The sequence below is a fragment of the Anser cygnoides genome, chromosome 4, assembly GCF_040182565.1.
Source record: "Anser cygnoides isolate HZ-2024a breed goose chromosome 4, Taihu_goose_T2T_genome, whole genome shotgun sequence".
Taxonomy (NCBI): domain Eukaryota; kingdom Metazoa; phylum Chordata; class Aves; order Anseriformes; family Anatidae; genus Anser; species Anser cygnoides.
The window spans coordinates 24,150,373-24,170,096 of record NC_089876.1 but is presented as its reverse complement, the minus strand read 5'-3'; the positions used below and the strand labels follow the sequence as shown (position 1 = coordinate 24,170,096).

Here is a 19,724-nt window from a genome sequence, read left to right as displayed (position 1 = left end):
ACTGATCTAGTCCTTCTGGTGGACAGCTGTACTCTGGACTATTTATCTTTGTTGCTTCTTGAAAAATGGTCAAAACGTGATTGCTGGTAGTGGAAGCAGATAGATGCACCAATACTACTGCAGCTGAATAGAATCACAAGCAGATGAAGTAGGAAAAGGGGGGCAAAGTTTTCAGTGTGGAAATCACAGTAGCAAGTATGTTATAGGCTTGAATCTGACAAGGATCTGATTTAAGGCAGGGACTGATGCTGCTTGGTATGACATCTTAATCATTCTTCTGAAGTATCTGATGCGATCGTAATGTGTTTATATTGCAGGAGTTGATTGGTTTGATTAAACACACAAAAATCCCCATCATCTGCATGTGTAATGATCGAAACCATCCTAAAATCCGTTCCTTGGTCCACTACTGCTTTGATCTTCGTTTTCAGAGACCTCGTCTAGAGCAGATTAAGGTAAGGAGGATGGCTCTATGGGCTACGCTGAATTACCATCAGCAACTTCTGTCTCCGTGTGGCAGAAGTCATACAGAATTGGAAACATTGCTTGAAACTTAATGGATTACCTCACTGAGTATCTCTGCTTTACCAGCTGGGTTGTCTAGTTGTTTGGGAAGAAAGGCTCAAGGATTACAAAGCCTTTCAGATTTAGAAGCCCATCTGAACTATATCCAAAGACTTGTTTTAGATGATCATTTATGTTTTTTTACATTTTATGTTTTTACATTTATGTTTTTTAATACCAATGAGAAGGGCTGACTTGTATTTTGCAAGAAAACTATTTAAATTATACTTGATTCAAAAAAGGAAAAAAATGCAACTCTCTGTGTCAATGTGTTCTGTAGGGGAAAAGAATTAATGGGAATTCTCTGGTGACAATTTCTCAGAGAACTGTCTGTGTTACAGGGTGCCATGATGTCTATTGCGTTTAAAGAAGGCTTAAAAATTCCACCACCTGCTATGCATGAGATAATCCTGGCAGCAAATCAAGACATCAGACAGGTCAGTGCCAGTTCAGCATTAGCATCAATTCAGAGAAGTATGAAGTCGTCCTTGACTTCAGTGTGGTATTTGAATGATACTATTATTTTTAGGTATAGGGATCCCGCTTTTTTCTGCTCAAGTCTTAATCTTTCATTTAAGTGCTTTTATGCTACCAAATTGTCACTCTTGTTCTCTAGGTTTTGCATAATCTTAATATGTGGTGTGCAAAAGATAAGTCATTGACTTATGATGAGGCCAAAACAGATGCCAGCAGAGCTAAAAAGGATATCAAACTGGTGAGTGTAAAATACTGGACTGGCTTTTATTGTGTTATTTTGATACAAATACTTGGCTTTATAAGCATCTTCTGAAATAAAGTACTAATAGCTTGGATACAAAGAGCTGACTAGTGTTTTGAGTACATGTCAAACTTGCCACAAATAGTTGAAGAGCAGTAAATCCAGGACTGAGTATGTTTTTTGATATACTGGTCTTCTAAGAAAGATGCAGTTACGAAGCTCATACTTTGCACTTTGATTCTTTCCTTTAGGAGAAAATTCTTTTAATGTCAAAAGTAAAACTCATTTCTCAAAACTGGCAAAGCGCTATTCATAAAGTACATTTAAAAGTAGAATAAAGAACATCGAGCTTGTGCTGCTGAGTCCAGATATTGTTGGGTGCAATCAGTGTAGCAATTCTGTGCTGTGTCTTAGTGTTTGTTTGACTTGCAACCCATTGACTTCTTGAAATATTTACTTAGGGCCCTTTTGACGTTGTCCGGAAGGTTTTTGCTGCTGGAGAGGAGGCTTCTCGTATGTCTCTTATAGACAAATCCGACCTTTTCTTCCACGACTATTCCCTAGCACCTCTTTTTGTCCAAGAGAACTACGTACATGTGAAACCGGCTGCTGCTGGGTGAGTTAGTCTATACCTTAAATTGACAGCTTTTGTGCCGGGGTGTGAAATTAGACTAAAACCTATATGGATGTTTCTGCTATGTAATAAAATCAACTCTTTTTTCCCCTCAGGGGAGATCTGAAAAAGCACTTGATGCTCTTGAGTAGAGCAGCTGATAGTATATGTGATGGTGATCTAGTGGACAAACAGATTCGCACCAAGCAAAACTGGAACCTTCTACCAACACAGGTGAGTGTTCAACGCTCATTTTGTGTGCTTCATGGTATGGGTGTGCAGTATACAAGGCTGATCCCTCAAAACTGAGGTTTCTGTGTAATTTAATGACCTATTATAGCTCATGCTTCATGTAGTATTCTTCTGTTCTGCTGGGGAGTAGAGCAGTTTCCACATAAACACGAGGTTGAACCCATGCTGTCTCGTGAAATGAAGTCTCTGAAACATTGAAAAGCTTGAGCCTTCTTTATAAAGTGTGGGAACATGTGGCATGTACAAGTTCTGACGTGGTTACAAGCCTACTGGGTTTTGTTTCCTATTCCAGCCTTTTACCAGGCCAGTATTTCTCCTAAAGCACAGAGGACTGAAGCTTCTTCACTGTACCTCTTTCAGTGATCACAGAAACTTTGACAAGATGTATGCTTAAAGGATCATGTCTGGCACCAGAGAATGTATCATAGGTAAAGCTGGAAGGGACCTCGGAAGGTCACTGAGCACATGCCTGCCCTGCTTAATGCAGGTCCGAGTAGACAAGTTGCTTATGTAGCTTTGTTCTAGAGATCTCTAAGTCGTTGTGTTCTTTTGAAATGTCTCCCTCACTATGCCCGTCTGCTGGAGATGATAGCACTTGTTTGTGTGAAGTCAGCTGTCTGTGTGACTGTATTCGGAACTGGACAGGCAAAACAAGCCATTCTAAATAAAGGCTTTTGAAAACCCAGACCACTTCATAGCTATTTTAGAACATGATAAATAGGGTGGTACAAGAGATGAAGCTGTAACCTGGAAGTGGTAGGATGTAGAAGAGAAACAAGCAAAGTTCTCTTAAAACTCGCTGTTTAGAGTGAGGAGCTATCTGTATTCACCTACCTACTTTCATTGAAACAAGTGGAGTAGTATGTCTTGGTGTCAGCGAGACTAAATTCATTGTGATTTAAGTTTGGCATGTGTGTTACTTTTTTTTTTCAGGCTATTTATTCGAGTGTTCTCCCCGGGGAGCTGATGAGAGGTTACATGTCCCAGTTTCCTGTCTTTCCCAGCTGGCTGGGGAAATTTTCATCCACAGGCAAACACGAACGGATCGTTCAAGAACTGGCAATGCACATGAGTCTCAGGTAGTACTGACTCTTCTCTTTGGTTTATATCAGTAGGGATATCTGGTTCTCCTGTAGCTCGTTGCCTACCAGTAATTCCTTGCTGTGCTTGGTACAAGTTTACATGTGTATTCTAGGAATACCCTTGGGTGTTGTTGGTGACATTTTCTTAGCATTAATCTGGACTTGGGGCACTTTCAGTACAGTTGACTGACTTTTTTTGGAGGCTGTTTTTTTTCTTCTTCTTTTAAGTTGGGTTGTGTTATCCCTGCCCATGGCGGGGGGGGTTGGAACTAGATGATCTTTAAGGTCTTTTCCAACCTAACCTATTTTGTGATTCTTTAATTCCCCAGACTGCTCAGTTCTTGGGTGCTGAATTCCTTGCACCAGGTTATCCCTAGTCCAGATATTGCAAAAGAAATGACACAATTCAGCTTGCAGTTAACTCTTAAGGCAGCTGATAATCCATTTGGTGAGAGCCCACCTACAGGTTGGTTGCGTTGAGGAGCGAGCTGTGAGTTGCTGTAGAGATTTACTCCTCTCTTTTAATTTGACAAAGAACCCAGATGTGCAAGAGGACAGTAAACATGGAGTATCTGTCTTATCTGCGGGATGCACTTGTCCAGCCTTTGAAAGACTTTGGAGCAGATGGTGTACAACAAGCTATAACTTTCATGGACTCTTACTGCCTGATGAAAGAAGATGTTGAAAATATCATGGAAATAAGCATGTGGGGAGGCAAACCCAGTCCTTTTTCAAAGCTGGATCCCAAGGTAAAAATTTACAAGTAATTTTTTTCTTTATCTTACATATTTTAAAAGGAAATTCTACAATGGTAGTCATGGTATGGATATGCTGTTGAAAGGCTGAAGCTGGGGAAGATGCAAATAAATTATCTTATTAACTATAATTTGAGACCATAGAAGGCCTTTGCAGCTCAGCTGTCAGGCATGCTACTAAGGGTTCAGGGACACGTCCTGAAAGATAAAGGCTGCGCTTCATTCAGCAGTCTTTCATGTTGCCCCCAAAGTAGAGGATCACTGGGAGTCAGCTGTGTCAGGGGCATAGTGAGAAGTGGAACAGAGAAGGGAAAGGGAAAGCAGGATTGCGCAGGTGCTTCCTACATGCAGGCTCCTGACTGCAAGCTGTATCAGCTTCTCGCACTGCTCTTGAATGCTTTCCTGTATCCTTTTGTAAAAAACAAACAAACAAACAAAACCCTTTTGGTCACATCACCCCAAAGGAAAGGTGATGTAGACTCTTGGCTAGAGAGTTGGTTAGCTAAGCTGATGCTCAGAGTCTCCTTCCTACAGGTCAAAGCCGCTTTTACACGTGCGTACAACAAAGAGGCACATCTGACTCCGTATTCCCTTAATTCTGTGAAGACATCTAAAAGGCAGTCAGGATCCGTGGCGACCTCTGAACTGAGTGAAGACCTGAATGTGGATGAGATCCAGTCTGATGAGGATGAGCAAGACAGTGTTGAAAGCGATGCAATGATTAAGGTGACTTAGTTTCTTCAGTGCTAAACTACCACACTAAACTTTTTTTTTAGTTAACTAAAATGTCTAAAATGGGATTCCTGGAAGGGGAGGGGAGAGATGAGCAAATCTCCCCCCTGTTTTCCCCCATTGATTGCATTTTTGATACGTGCTTTTTGTCAGGTTACAGTTGAATTTTAAACTGTCCGCTTATTCTGTTTGTAGCAAAAAAAGGCGAAGTCTTCCAAGCTGCCAAAAAGAGAGAAAAACGAAGAACCAACAAAAAAAGAAGGGAAAAGGAAGGAGAAAACAAGACATTAAACACAGTAATCTTGCTCTGGATGTGGCTTTGCTTATCTAACTTCTGTCAGGAACATGAACGCTCCACTGATGTAGCTGGGAAAGTAGAACCAGCGCGTTGAAAATGCTCCTCTTATAGAGGTGATGTAGCTACTGTATTCTCACACTATGCAGTGCTGTACTTACTCTTAACGTGCTACGTTACAAGCTATAAATATTCTTGTAAAACAAGCTCCAGGGTGCATGAACATGATACAAATGTGATGCTTAGTTACCTGGTGTTTTTGCTAAGTCTTCGTAGGACTTCCATTTTTTTTATAAATCCCTGTTATTATGTGGTGAAATCTTGTAAATAGTACATGATGCAAGAAATCTGATTTGCATATTTGTACATTATAGGAATTAAGCAGTATAAAAGATTACAATAAAAGGTGTTTCACACAAGTTTTTTTTAAATTTTGCTTAAGTTCCTGGAATGTTTGTCTTTCTCCTTTCCTTTTGAGGTTCTGGCTTTTCTGCATCTGTCAGGATGTGGTTATATTTTTTCCCCCAGCTTTGCTTTTGTGTTTTAGAGATGCAGAAAAGCAGTGAGGGATTTAAGCACTGTCTCTTCAAAGTTTGGAACTAAAATGTTCTCTTTAATCAAAGCTAGAACAGAATACCTAAGAATACCTAAATACTGTTTAATACCTAAAACTGTTTAACAGACACTGTTAAATAGAAATTAGCATGATTAAAACTCACTTGATGTTGGATAAGAGAACACGTAGGTCTTCCGCCACCCACATCACACGGTGCCCCTTGCCTTTGGTGCAGACGAAATGTAAGTTTTGCTTGATAAGATTTTAATTTAATCAGTGGGGTTTATTACTATAATAAATCAAAGTACAAAATTTATCAAAAGCTAAATATTTACAGATTATCACAAAATAGAAGTGATATGGTGGTTGTTAAATCCCAGTGGAGAAAACGTGTAATGCAGTGATAGAGTTCCTTGCAGCTTGCTGAACAAGACAGGCTGTTCTGAAAACAAACAAACAGTTAGTCAGATCCCAAAATGAAGATTCTGGTAGCAAACTACATGATCGTCTGTGAGTAAATAGAAAAAAGTGATTAAAAATGCAAAAATAAGGTCAGTATGGTGTGTGTGTGTGTGTGTATATATATATATGTATATATATATATAAATTCACAATGGCACTTCCTGTTACTTTGCCTTTATAGCTAAGTTTTCATATAAGGTATCTGCACCAATACATCAGCCTTCAACTGTTACAGTTAAATAAATGAGGAACTTTGTTCGTGCATTTTCAGTTACCAGTTCAACAAAACCAAACCGCTGGATCCAGCTGTGCGGTACAGACAAAGCCTTGGTTTCAGTCTTTGAAGTAAGCATGTCAAGCCAATAGTATGTTGCTGTTATCCTGTGATAGCTTCCGTGTTAAATATATTTGGAACTTACTGTACAGATCGTTTCTCTATCATGGAAACCCTACAGCATAAGATCATGTAACCTGCATTTCAGCTCTGTTCCTTCTAGTTAGGAGCTCTTCCCTCCTCCCGTCCTCCTAAAATCCGATGGCTGATCAGTAGAAGGATTTGCTGAGATCTTCAAACGGCTCCCTGTGCCACTAAAACACAGCTGGTGTTCAGGAACACACCAACCCAGACTGCTGCAGATGATAACCTGGTCATAAAGGTAAACCGGTTCCGAAGTCTCACAGGGGGAATGATGTAACAGCTAGGTTCCTTCCAGTTCCAAAAACTACTGGGCTGCGTGCACTTGAGTGCAAATATGTGATAAATCTGCACCTCAGTGATCTGAGGGAGAGAGGCCTAGGCTTTAAGTTAAATTCTTGGAACACTGAGCTTTCCTTGCTGGGAAAGACTTCAAGTGTCTTCTAGAATGAGCCCTGTTAAATAAAAACAAGCAACAAAAGAACCCAAACACAATACAACACAAAAACCGTTTCTTGTACGTACCGGAACTTACTGGTCCATGTCTTCTTGTTTGAGGTATTGTGTGCAGTCACTTATTTTCTTAAGATGAACAATGTTAATTCTTTCAGAACACATTGGACATATATTCTCAGTCTGTAACATGCTGTTTTAAAAGAAGGGTGGCAGATCAAAGGGTAGTTCTAACACTAGCAAACCTGTAAAACCTATACTCTGTAAAAATAAAGGCTAGAGCAATACATTGTGCTTCTGTCTAGGTGGAGAAAAGTTTTGTTTTTTTTTTAAACATTTGAGAACTAAGATTGCAACAGGAAGGTTGCTGCTGTTTACAGGGGCATGAGGAAAATGTGGCCGTTAGAGCACAGACAAAGCATTGGGGCTAGAAGGTAGTTTCTGGAGAAGCAGTTCCTGACTGCAGTACAAGCTACCCAAGCCCATTCCCATACAGATGGGTAGCAGGGACAAGCGGTGGTAGTTGTGTTAGTGGGTGCATATTCTTGTTTCAGTGGCTGCTGCTGTGCCTGGTTCACTTGAAAGTAATGCTCTGGGAGTATGTTCGATGAAATGCTCAAGTAAGAGTTTTTCCCCACCCTCAGAGGCTTGCTTGTTTTTAAGTACCAAAGAAAACTGTTTGCTGCTAAACTGTGAACAAACTAACATTGGAATCCTTCAACAGAAAAAATGAAGTAAAAATCCCAACTTACTTCTTGAATTCTGAATAGAGGGCAGGGAAGTCACAGTGGGGGCAGACTGTCCAGTCATCTTGTACCATGTGCCGGCCCTGCACGCAAAGGCAACAAGTTGTTAAAAGGTATGTAGTGTCCTAGCAGACTGGGCGCTGAGGTGTCGATCTGTTACTGTGAGAAAGTCTCAGCGACAGCATTCTAAAGGTCTTGATGAATTTAAAAACAAAAACAACAAAACAACCCCACCATAATAGTGTTACTTATTGTGTAAATTCTGTGACTAGAAAAAGAGCTCTGAATGAGACAGCATTTTCATGACGATTTGTATTTCCTTTTTTTAAAAAAAAAAAGTATTAAATTACCGCTTTATTTTAGTTTGGCAATTTTATAATGCTATTTGTAAATCTGCATAGGGAGGGCTGTTTGTAAATTTACAACAATTTTTTTTGATGTTACGTGACATTCAAAAAATGTCCCCAAGCCACGTCACCTGAGCCCTGGGGGCTGCATTTGACTGTCAGTCTGTGAGCATAGCGGCAGTCCGGAGACTTGCCACTTGAAGCAGAGATTATTTCCTTTTTTTTTTTCGGTATGGTTTCTAATTTGCTCTTGATACAGAGAATTGTTATATAGGTTGGTCAACATTATAACATGCAACAGTGCCTTGAACTGTATTCAGCAATTTATGCTCTAATACAATATACAACAGTAAACTCTTCTGACGCTTTCAAAAGATACTAGAAAATTCTGCTGTCCTCATGATGTTACAAATACCTGTGATGTAACTGAGCTGTAACTAAGAGGTGGCCTAATTACGTGAAATGTACATGAATACGTACTTCGGTTTTTGGCTTGCAAAGTTATGTATTTAAGAACTTTTTTTTTCCTCTTAAGATAGTACTTCTGAAATATACTGATCATAATATTCTGCTAATCCAATAGTTTAAAAAGAAAAGCTATATATCTTTTGTAAGACTGATTCTTTAGTTTTAATAAAGAATGTTTATTTAAGCAGGCATCGAATGTTGGAGTTAATCTGTGATTATTCTGTAATTCTAGTGTGACAAATCACTTCAACCTTGTAAAAAGTGTTACACAGGATCTAACCTCAGTATAAAGAATTTGTAATGATATTAGTAACAGTGAGAGGCATAGCTCTTCCGCTAGGAAATGTGCTCCATGCCTCTTCAATATACTGTAAAGAATCCTGAAACAAAAATATCAGGGCTTCTCATTTCTGTTAGGATCAGTAGTACTGAAATAACCTACCATTACTTAACCTTGGAAGTGCCCTAAACTTCTGTTATGTTCTGGCCGTTCCTAACAATGGAGTTTTGTGGAGCCTTTCCCTTTTTTAAAAGCAGTCCTGGCAGCTTGAAGTTTAGGGGAGGAGAGCTGTGCCCTTCACAAGCACCTGCCCAAAGACCAAAGGGGGACTTCTACATCCACCAGTAATGCTCTGCCTGTCAGTGCGCTCTGCCACGCACCCGCTGCACCCAGCTCTACATGTGACGGGTGTTCAGGGCAGTCCTGGCACATGAGCTGCTGTCCCAGGGAGGTGAAGCCTCCCAGAACCACTCTGATTTTTAGGGTTAGCCTTATGGGCCGGCACTGTGTGGGTGGCAGCTGAGGACACTGCTGGGTGTTCCTTCAGTGATAGCTGAAGATGAGTTTCACTCATGTGGTAACAGCTTGGAGAAAGCAAACAAACCTCAGCTTGAAACTACTAGCGAAGTGAAGGTTCTATTTTTAACACCCAGAAGGATTTTAAAAAAAAAAAGCTTTGTGCTCATCATCACCAGCAGCACTCACGGTTGCAATGCAGTAAGGCAGGCTGTTTTTGCACCCGGGACACAGGAGTTCGCACTCGGGGAGCTGGAAGGCGCAGTGCGGGCAGGCTGTCGTTGGCTCTTCTGCCTCACTTGTGTCGGGACGTCTAGAAGTAAGGCACCAGTGTGAATAAAAAGTCAAGCTCTGAACTCGAACAAAGGTGTTTACAATGCTTTTGATACTTAGCAGGTGTTTTTCCTTTTAGCTAGCTGCGTGGCTTCCAGTTGCTATTTTGTTCTACCAGATAATTTCCTGCAATTATCACCTGAGCTTCATCACCGTTACGTAAAGTCAGAAATGGGTCAGTTTTTAGTCTAATTGTAAACAACATAACTGTAGTTTGATATCTTTCTTTCAAAACTGGCCACAAAGTAACAAGAATTAAACCTGCCATCTGACTGGGCCAACACCACATCACAAGTCTGTTTTTGTCAACTGTTTGCCAGAATGCTGGGCCTGATCCAGACATCCTGGCCTTGGTTAAGGGGAGGGGGAAGAGGAGGACTCTTTTTTTTTCTTTTTTTCAGGTCTTTTATGTGGCCTTAATGTTTAATGTTCTAGGGAGTATTTGTAGAAAAATACTTTAGATTCACTTTTAGCATGTTTTCATTTCAACAATGAACGAGATACATTTTTTTCCTGATGTTTAGCCTAGCAAGTTTTGAGACAAGTAGGTGGCTTCCTGTGCTAGTCTGTAGGGAGACTGATTTCACATTTGATTAACCTGAGCACGCATCTCTGTCCCTTGCAATGGCCTATTCTTTTGTCTCCACTTAAGAAACCCAAGGCATGGATAAGTAAGATACATTAAGGACAAGTTAAGATACATTAAGGACAAGTCAACACAACTTTTAAAGTTGATGTCCTATTTTAGAAGCTTCCTGGAATTTTCTAGAAATATCAACAAGCAGTAGGGATGGACCTTGCGTGAATTTAAAACAAAATGGTTAAAAGACACTAAGCAGGATAGGATAAATGGTTCTCACAGGACACTTCTCTGTTCAGCATGCTCATAAAATATGGTGTTGATGCCAGCTCATAAATAATATTGAGACTTAATATGGGCCAGCATCAAAGAATTCCAGAAGAACTTTGAGACCAAATGACAAGAAAATAAAGGGGTGGGGGGAGCCAGAGCGAGCCTTTAGACTGTAGGCTTTAGGAGCAAAAATAACATTGCAAATAAAACCTTGATATTGGGTACACCTGAAAGCACAGATTAACACCGCTCACCTGACCATTGCTTCAATTTTCTTTTTGTATTTCGGATCTATTTTATTTCGGTACTCGGGTCTCATCAACATGGCAGCAAAATTGAAGGCGGAGTTCTTCAGTCCTGCTCTGTGACACTCAATTACTGTTGAAGTCAAAATTGGTACGATGTCTGCAACAGAATGAAATAATACCAAATATTTATCTACTAATATTAATGTTGAAAGCCTTTGAGCTACTAGGGCTTAACAAGTATCGATGAAAAATGACAGTATTTGTCTTCTGCCTCACAGTACACAGTTGCACAAACCTGCAATTCCCATAACCATAACCAAAAAATTATGTTTTCACCTCTCACTGCCTTGCACCAGGACTGTTTTGATTACAACAATTTCTCACAAAGCTGGTCTTCGCAGTTTAAAGACATAATTTGTAATGAAGTATTTGGGAACACTGGCTGTAAAAAGATAAACTGGGATTACAACTGAGCGGGAATTAACAAAGGACAGGCTGACCTGCGGCACAGAGAAGGGCCTGTGTGCACATGCAAAGACGGATGCACTCACTGTCAGTACTGTGGTCATATGTGACAGGAGTCTGCACACAGCGGTCTCAAAGAAAATTTGTCTTTAATGAAGCTCAATATAACAAAAAATGGTATTTTTCAAAAGAAGCCTGATTAAAACCTTGTGATGAAGTCACAGGATTGACCAGCTCGTTACATACAATCCTGAGATTTGGGCATGGCTCAGGCAACTCAGTGTTGCAGTCACAGTGGTTAAGGCCACTTTAAATGACGGATGAGGAACTCGGGTACTGAAGAGCTGTCCCGTGGAGGAGGGCAGGGCACTGAAGAGTCTTTGTTGCGTGTGCAGTAAGATCGCAGGAGGACAATGCACCTCTAACACAATGGCTTAATGAACTCCTCTGCGCTGCCAGTACTTACGTGACGGGAACTTGCTGATGTTGTTGGCTACACGTATGAGCATACGCGCTCCCTTCATGTGATCTCCACGTTTCACGTGAGCCTGGAACACAACAAACAGCAAATTACCTGCAGCCTTCAGAAGGTATGCATCCGTATGTACACTTCAGTAAATCAGAGACTGTGCAACATATGTGCAAACTCAGTTTTTAAGTTCAATACCTTTACTAAAATATAGCTGTGTAGAATCATCAGGTTTGTAGCCATCTCAGAAGGAATTTTAATCTTCTGGGTCTTTAATTCTGAATACATACTGAAAAGAACATCGTGTGCGTTTCGGTAGTTTCCTTAAAAACAAACAAAACTGAACAGTAAATTTAACTTTTCTTAACAATTTCTTTACTAATAACATAAAAGGAAGCTAGACAGGAAGCTATATTAACTCTTAGAGCAAAACCTTTGCATGACAATTTCTTTGGAAAGTCAAGCAGCTGCTTGTCGTTGTATCCTAAACAGTATCAGCCAGGGAGTTAAATAAGAAAAAAATTACACTTGCAGAAGACATCTAAACAGCAGCAAAATACACACGTGGATGACAATTTTGCATAACAGAACTTTAAAAATGGAAGATGCTGTATCCAATACATTGCTCCCACAGTAATGTAGAGAAAAGGTTCTGTGAGAGCATCAGAGCACTTAGACCTGTTACCTTTTTCTGTTCTTCAGTGTCAGGTATTTAAAAGTTAATGCTTAAATTTTAATGTAAAGAACTTCTACTTTATCATTTGCTCTGACATCTCCTTGCCTCTGCAACTGAACAAGCCCCAGACCTTTCAGAAATGATTTACATTGAGTGTTACTTCACTAGATTATACTGCTTCAAGGTTACTGGCCCGGACTTTCCAGAAACCACAGGATTCCCCTGACTTACCAACGCAGCTGAATTAGTTGTTTCAGCAATAGTTTTTCTCTACATCTCTACAAAGCAGTTTGTTTTGTTTTGTTACAGACTATAATTGAATCAAGCTGCTGTATTGGTGTGACAGCTGAGTATCACTCCAGAATTAGCTGCTGGAAAACAGTATTAATTTTTCATGCGGTGTCACTGACTCTCAGTATAGCATGGTCAGTCTTAAAATCAGGTGAACATAAAATGGCATACCCAAAGGAAAACGCCCAACAGTACAGACTTATGTTTAAGTTTTAGTGGATTTTTAAGGAAAAGAATAAACTATATTGGTGAAAACTTCAAAATCAAACTCACTGAAATCTCCTGAAGGAAGAGGGGAAAATCTAAACCTGTGCCTCTGCAGAGGGAACAGCTACTGCAAGACAGGTGACTTTACTGAGAAAAATGTGCTACTTATTTACACACTGCTGCAGAACACATCGATACCGGCAGGGAATATGACATACAACACGGGGTACGGCATTTTAGGTGTATGTTTTCAGATTCAAAGCATCTAGTGAATTGAATAATTAAACCCCTGAGCCTTTACATTTCTGGCTTACATAATTAGCACAAATGAATTATTTACTGCTATGATGAATTGGGAAATCATGCTTTTCAAAGGCATAAGAGATTTCCCCCCCAAGCTTAGCCCACTGCTGAGGAGCAGTCCATAAATGTTAATTTGCATGGGCATAACTGTCCTCCTGTTCCTGAGGCTGCTACTTTTCCTTTAGAGATTATCTTTCTTAACTTATATGAAATGAAAAGTGAGCAGTGTTACAGTAGGGCTGTCGCCATGGCTACAGAAAAATGCAGCTAATGGAGGAGACAGAAATAAGGGCTAGAAACGAAATTAGCTAATTTCTTTTTTTCTGTTTCTAACTTCAGGGGAAAACAAGACTTAAGTAAACAGGTATCTGATCCTTCAGCAGAAAACATCTCCTGTGCACATCTCCTACTGAAAAAAATCAAGAGCTTAAATGTGCAAAGACTAAAGGATCAGTAAACTGATTGCATGGGAACTGCATGTAGTTTAACTGCAGTTGTAACATCTGTGCTATACAGATAAGCAGAGTTGCAGCTAGACCCCATTAATAAATTTACTTGGATATACGGAATAGAGTTATTTGCCATAATTTTCTGTTTTCCAAACATGTAATATGCAGTTACGAGTCCCAGTCTTTTCACAAAGGCTACTTCAAATTCAAAACTAAACTTGAATATAATTAAAAACTTTGTATTTACAGAACAGATTTGTTCTAAGGCTATATAGGATACATTATATAGTATAATCCTATATGAATAACGGTACCTGCAGTATTGCAAGGCTGTAGCATCAGATACGTTGTGATATCAGGAAGAGAAAGGCTTACCTGAGCACTGCTCCTCCCTGGCAATTATTATAGCAGTCCTGGCAGCTTCTCGGTATTGCTTCAGTGCCATGTACAAGCGGAACAGGTACTTGGCATCCTTAATTAAACGATACAAAAGCAATTAATACTGACTAAACACATACTGTTGTGCTCCCCTTCTTGACCTGCCTGTCCCACCACCACGCTTTCCAAAGGACGTGGACAAGCTGCCTTGGTTTGTGAAGCACTGTCCACACCACCAGGCTTTAGCCACGCTACGTTTGTTCCCCTGGGAGCTCTGGCTGCTCGGCCAGGGCCAGACGAATGCCCCCTGAGGGCCCTGGGGTTAGCTGCCCTGTACGGGTGGAAAGCTAACAACTTCCAACCTGAAGTCATCTACGGCAACAGGAGAGAACCAAAGGACTCCAAAATCTTGCTGGAGATGCTTGAAGTTGTTATTGTGTCTCTAGATGCAGATAGTGCTTAGCGTGATAGTGCTTAGCATGAATAAGGATGGCTATAGGTGGTTGTGAAAGCCTGTACTGCACCAGGACAATAGGGCAGACACCCAAGACAGATAAAAGAGTTGAAAACTATGGGGACAATCAGCTAACAAAGTGCATAAAATTTCTAGTTTGCTATACTATGTACTGTTGATATAAGAGGACTCAAGAATGGCAAATGCAGCAAAGGGTTCACACAAGAACTGGCAATCCAACATCAAAAAAACGAGTGAAATATTTTTAAACCAAAACTTTAAAAAGCAAGATGGCAGCATTGGTACCCAAATAGCTAGCACACTCATCAAGAGAACTGCACTTCCATGGGTATTTTGAGAAAACCCTCAAAACCCTTTTGTTATTCCTAAAAACACAGCCAAAATACAAACTGCAAGATAATATGGCCTTGCTTATGAGGAAAAGGAACAGTTATTAAAAAAATAATAATCTGGCCTAGGGCCACTATTTTATATCTTTAACAGTGATTTCAAAAATGGAATAAAAAAAAAAAGAAGTGTGTAACAATCTTTGAAATAATCAAGATTAATTTAATCTGCAATACTGTACATAATGGTATGTTCCCAACTTAAATACAGGCAAATCAGAAAAAAAAAAAAACCAAACACTGGTAGCTTTATGGACAGCTTAGCAAAACCAAACCAATCAAAAAAAAAAAAAAGCCAAACACAACTAATTCTGTGATATTATTAGTAAAACCAAACACTTACAAAGTATATATTTATGTTAAAATAATAAAAAAATCCTTAAAAATAATTGTATTAATCAACGTGCTGTTCTCTGGAATACTGTGTAGCTTCTGTATGCAAGTCTCAAACACACAAACAAAAGACATTAAAAGGAAGAGAAATATGAAAGGTATAAATGCGTTTCCTGATAAAGAAGACAACTGCAAAGATTAACTTCTTACTTGAGAGGCAGGGAAAAAAAAATAAATAAATAAACAGAAGAAAAATCACTGAAATAAAAGCAAGAGAGGAAGACTGGTATACAGAAAGAAAAAGGGCAGGTCAACTTCTTCTTTTTAACTCTCAATATGAGGCAAAATGTTAAGTGACTGAAAGTAAACTAATGATGGAATGGAATTTTAAGTAACACTCAATCCAAAGTTAGAACATGGTAAGTACCTTAATTTAACAATTTTGAAACAGTTATTTGTACAATAAAGTAAACACAACTGCGTCTATTAGTGAATATTATTTATCCTGAGTTCCCTGAGTTGAGCCGAAAGAAAAATATTATGAGTGGTAGGTCAGGATGTAATTTTTCCCAGCTCCTGACACCTCCTAGCACAGACGCAGACAGCTGCTACACCGCGGTAGCAGAAGGCTGCGCTTCCCCCTCCAGGCTGCACCTCTCCCTGTTCTCCTGCCCAGGAAGAAGGATCCTGTCCCAGAGAAGACCAGCCACCCAATATGGTATTTGCCATGCCCTCAGTTGTGTTTTCATTAAATAAAATATTTAAATAATTCACGCAGCAGCTGTATGTAGAAGGAAATATAAAAGTAGAAGGCATTTAAGAAGAAGTGAGTCTTATGTTCTACTTTCATATCATAACTTTCAAAATTAGCTGTTTAAAAGCAATAAATAGAGGAAGGAATAATCAGTTGTCACCACATTTCCTAAAATCTTCAGAAAAAAAGAATTATTGCAATCTAACTGACCTTAATTTTAGATAGCCAGAATTTTAATTTAGTTTTGCTTTTTAAACCACTTGTACTTAGAAACTATGCACACATAAAACAGCAGAACCTTGCTAGTTAATGTTTCCTGAAAAATACAACAGGACACACGTGAAAAATTAAGAATCTTTGCAAGTTAATAAATACAGTAGGCAACATAATAACACATTAAAAGAAAGGGTTTATTATTAGACAATAGTGCAGCAAAATTATGCTAGGTATAATAATTTTCTTAATATGGTACTTCATTAAAATCCCATAAGGTTGTTGGGTGAGAAAAGCAACCAGGCTGCTCTGAGCAATTACCTGGTTCGAAGATGAATGCCAAAAGGATTAGCAAGTTTCTGCTGCACGGCTATTTTAAATTCACTCTCACTTTCAGCTTTACAAAAGTACTACCACATAAAAGCTGCTATTCTCTAAAACCAACCCCATGTGCTTGGTATGGCTCCATAGCATAATAAGGATAAGGGTGAATTGCTTTCTAAGTCGATTTTTTAAACAAATAGGTATGATTTGATTAAGTAAAATTATGTTACTCACTGAGAGAGACTATGGCAGATTGGATTATAGCATTCAGAAGAACAAGAAAGAGCTTTTAAACACAGAAAAGAAAGCTCTACATTGAATTTCAAAACAATGTTAAATATGGCAATTACGGCATTCACACAATTGCTGGATGTCTTCTAAAATCTTTAAAACCTCTTCACTATGGAGATTATGCTGTAACTCGCTCCCCTTACCCAATCCTAGGCACTTTTTTCAACCAGATGGCTAGGCTGCTGCTCACAGAAGAAAGACAGGATGCTACAGCTACTATCCACCCTACTTTCAGCATAAATATGAAATTACTTCTGCTTACACAGATGCTGCTCAGATTTTTCACACTGTGCCTCTATCGGCTTCATTCTCTTCTGGTCTCCTGCAGTTGGATTCTGTTTGCTTGATTACGTTTTGCTTCTCTCATAATTTTATTATTGTTAACATTCAAATCACAGATGAATAGTAAGAGGTAAATAAAAAGAGATCCTATAGACATAGAGGATTTTTTTCTTAATTTTAATTTTATAAAAGCAAGGTTGACTCGGCCATCAGCTGTCTAGTTGTGTCTAAAAATCCGACATATCAAATCTGTTGACACTATATGGAGAGCAGAGAGACAGAATATTTAATCTCGCTAAAGAATCAAAAACCACATCTGTAACATTAGGGGTGAAATAGCCTTACTGCACCAAGACCACGTCATCTCCATTGTTACCAAACCTTACTCCCCTCAGTAAGGCAGAATTTACTCTCTTCTATAAATATAATTTTGTATCTGACTATATTTACTGTGAGTTTGAGCTCAAGAGCTTAAGTTCCTTGACTGAGGAATAAATTGCAGACTGCAGTGCCTGCACCTGAGGTCTGGCTTCCATAGCAGAAAACCTTGTGTGCAGTGCCATTTGGCTCACTGATCACACACCAGCAGTCACCCTGCAACAGAGCTGTTCGTCATCGTAACCTCAATGCTGATGTTGTGATGTCTAGCACCGTATTTACAGTGGACGTTTTTAATCTTCCCTGAAAAAAAAAAATCACAAACCGAGTATGATCAAAATTTACTTCTTGTATTTCAAGCATAAATCCAACACACGTTCTGCTTACACTGTGAATTATCCTTTTCTATTATCACCAAACCTATGGTATTGGCTACTAATACACAAAAATCTGTCAGCAAATATCTTTCAACTCCCACATGCCTACCTATATACATAAGAGATGAAATAGTCTACCAAAAGCCTTTTATTACACCCAGTGAATGCTTTGCAATTAACAAAGGAGCACGAAACCTGGAAGGAAAGGCAGTGGTCATTTCTAAATTTTATCACATGACTTTAAAAGAAGCCTCACAGCTGCCTCTTAGCACACAGAGCACCTCCTAAATCATATCCAAAAAAAAATATGGTTTTAAGGATCCAAGGAAGATTTCCTATGAATGACAACATAAAAATCAACATCCACAGTATTTCCTATTGTTAATCAAACTTCCATGCTAGTAAGGTCTGACACCAAAAACCTTCAAATGTACTTCCTGTTATTTCATTTTTCTTTTTTATCATAAATATGTATTCTCCAACACAGAGCAGAAACTGTTTTAGTTTACAGAAGTGCAGCCTCTATTTGCAGATAAAACTAACTTGATGAATAACCAATCTGAAATTTAAAGTAAACATACTAAGAAAAACAAAGATTTTTTTTTTTCAAAAAAAAAGTTTCCGTTGTCATATGGGCATTCACACGAAGCCGGTACATTTTCAGGTGATCTCAGTGGCAAATCTTCCCTTCGATTCACATTTTAAAACTGAACTGCTTTGGGTTAAGCTCTTTTTGAGTCATTGATCACTTAAGAAACAACAGAGAGCTGAATAATTCTGAAAGCCTGTCCACAACTTTTGTCCTAAGTTGATGTGTAAATGGTTTTTGTCCTTCATTCACTACTACTACCACCTTACTTTCTTCCACTGCAACAACAATAAGACCAATTCCCCATTCTGCTAGAAGACGTCAGTGCTGCAGCTTGTCTTGCTGACTGACCATCTGGGAAAGGCAACTGCCAGTTGGCTTGCTGCTATGACCAAACAGCTAAGTTTTGTCTCTTTTCCTCAGTGTGAGCATTAATTTGGATCTACTCTGCTAAGCTTAGAGAAAGATGATTGTACCTAAGATAGTTACTTGCTTTCTTATCTTTCTGAAACTGGAATTACTGGGTGAAATGGCTCAAAGAGTGATCATATATGCGTTACTCCCCAATAAGAGCAAGCTAAAAAGCAATCTGTAGCTACCAAAAAATTTAGGACAAAATAAACTCAAAAGACCTTGCAGTACAGCAACAGGATGCAACAGCAGTGATAGAAATCCAGTACCTTAGGCATGCCATCGCTCTCTCCCATAAGATAATCTATCAGCTGATTTGTTAGGGCTTCATCTTTTGCCTGTCCCACCTATTAAATAAAGACAGAAGAAATTATCATTACATGAAAGAGGAAGGAAAAAATACTTATACACAAGGAGACTTTTTATTAAAAACTGAAACTAGATATATTTAAAATACATTTTTTCTTAGTTCTGTGTGCTTAAACCAGATGGTTACTTGGTTCACCAGCTCTGACATGCAGTAGGTTCACATTTATTTTTTAATGCGCTATGTCGGGATTATAACCAACAGGTCTCTATCAGCACGAACTGTTCCTCTGCTTCAGGGTTACGAATCTAGGCACCACGAACTGAAGCGCAATCACAAAGCTATGTCTATCAACCCAGCACAATTTGTATCTCAGAGGAATATTCAGTGCTGATCAATAGAATAAAGCCAGCACTATCTGGCCAAAGTTGAAGAGACAGTCTGAAAACATGGCTGAGATGTTGGATTCCACAGTGATCCATATCATACAACTGCAGCAATAGCCTTTGTGCTGTTTCATAGCCTTTGGCTTACTCATCTGGGCTGAAACATCTGGATCCAGAATGAATCATTCAACACCTCAAACATCAGTCTTACAAGCCTTGCCCATAGCTCTGTGAGCTGGAAGGCCTTCAGAGTAGCTGTGCTAGCTCCATGCGGAGTCAGCTCTACCGTTTT

The 19,724-nt window shown here is 39.2% G+C and overlaps 2 protein-coding genes across 14 annotated transcripts in view; one reads left to right on the top strand and one right to left on the bottom strand.

The window, feature by feature from the left end:
* The window catches only part of RFC1 (replication factor C subunit 1), a 40,857-nt gene extending 35,427 nt beyond the window's left edge, over positions 1 to 5,430 (top strand). For all 4 annotated transcript variants that reach the window (XM_048072864.2, XM_048072862.2, XM_048072861.2 and 1 more), the window contains 9 exons: positions 318 to 455; positions 906 to 1,001; positions 1,181 to 1,279; positions 1,744 to 1,898; positions 2,012 to 2,129; positions 3,081 to 3,226; positions 3,765 to 3,978; positions 4,519 to 4,710; positions 4,912 to 5,430. In XM_048072864.2, coding sequence (XP_047928821.2) covers positions 318 to 455; positions 906 to 1,001; positions 1,181 to 1,279; positions 1,744 to 1,898; positions 2,012 to 2,129; positions 3,081 to 3,226; positions 3,765 to 3,978; positions 4,519 to 4,710; positions 4,912 to 5,007 — 1,254 coding nt within the window. In that variant the 3' untranslated portion in view covers positions 5,008 to 5,430. The remainder of the gene's footprint in view (positions 1 to 317; positions 456 to 905; positions 1,002 to 1,180; positions 1,280 to 1,743; positions 1,899 to 2,011; positions 2,130 to 3,080; positions 3,227 to 3,764; positions 3,979 to 4,518; positions 4,711 to 4,911) is intronic.
* The window catches only part of WDR19 (WD repeat domain 19), a 44,201-nt gene continuing 27,521 nt past the window's right edge, over positions 3,045 to 19,724 (bottom strand). For 4 of the 10 annotated variants that reach the window (XM_048072854.2, XM_013185997.3, XM_066995754.1 and 1 more), the window contains 8 exons: positions 19,009 to 19,086; positions 13,924 to 14,020; positions 11,821 to 11,945; positions 11,620 to 11,701; positions 10,695 to 10,845; positions 9,444 to 9,567; positions 7,650 to 7,726; positions 3,045 to 7,090 (listed from right to left, as the gene is read on the bottom strand). In XM_048072854.2, the coding sequence (XP_047928811.2) occupies positions 6,976 to 7,090; positions 7,650 to 7,726; positions 9,444 to 9,567; positions 10,695 to 10,845; positions 11,620 to 11,701; positions 11,821 to 11,945; positions 13,924 to 14,020; positions 19,009 to 19,086 (849 nt within the window). In that variant the 3' untranslated portion in view covers positions 3,045 to 6,975. The other 6 variants (XR_007166585.2, XR_007166586.2, XR_007166587.2 and 3 more) reach the window with 6 other exon arrangements.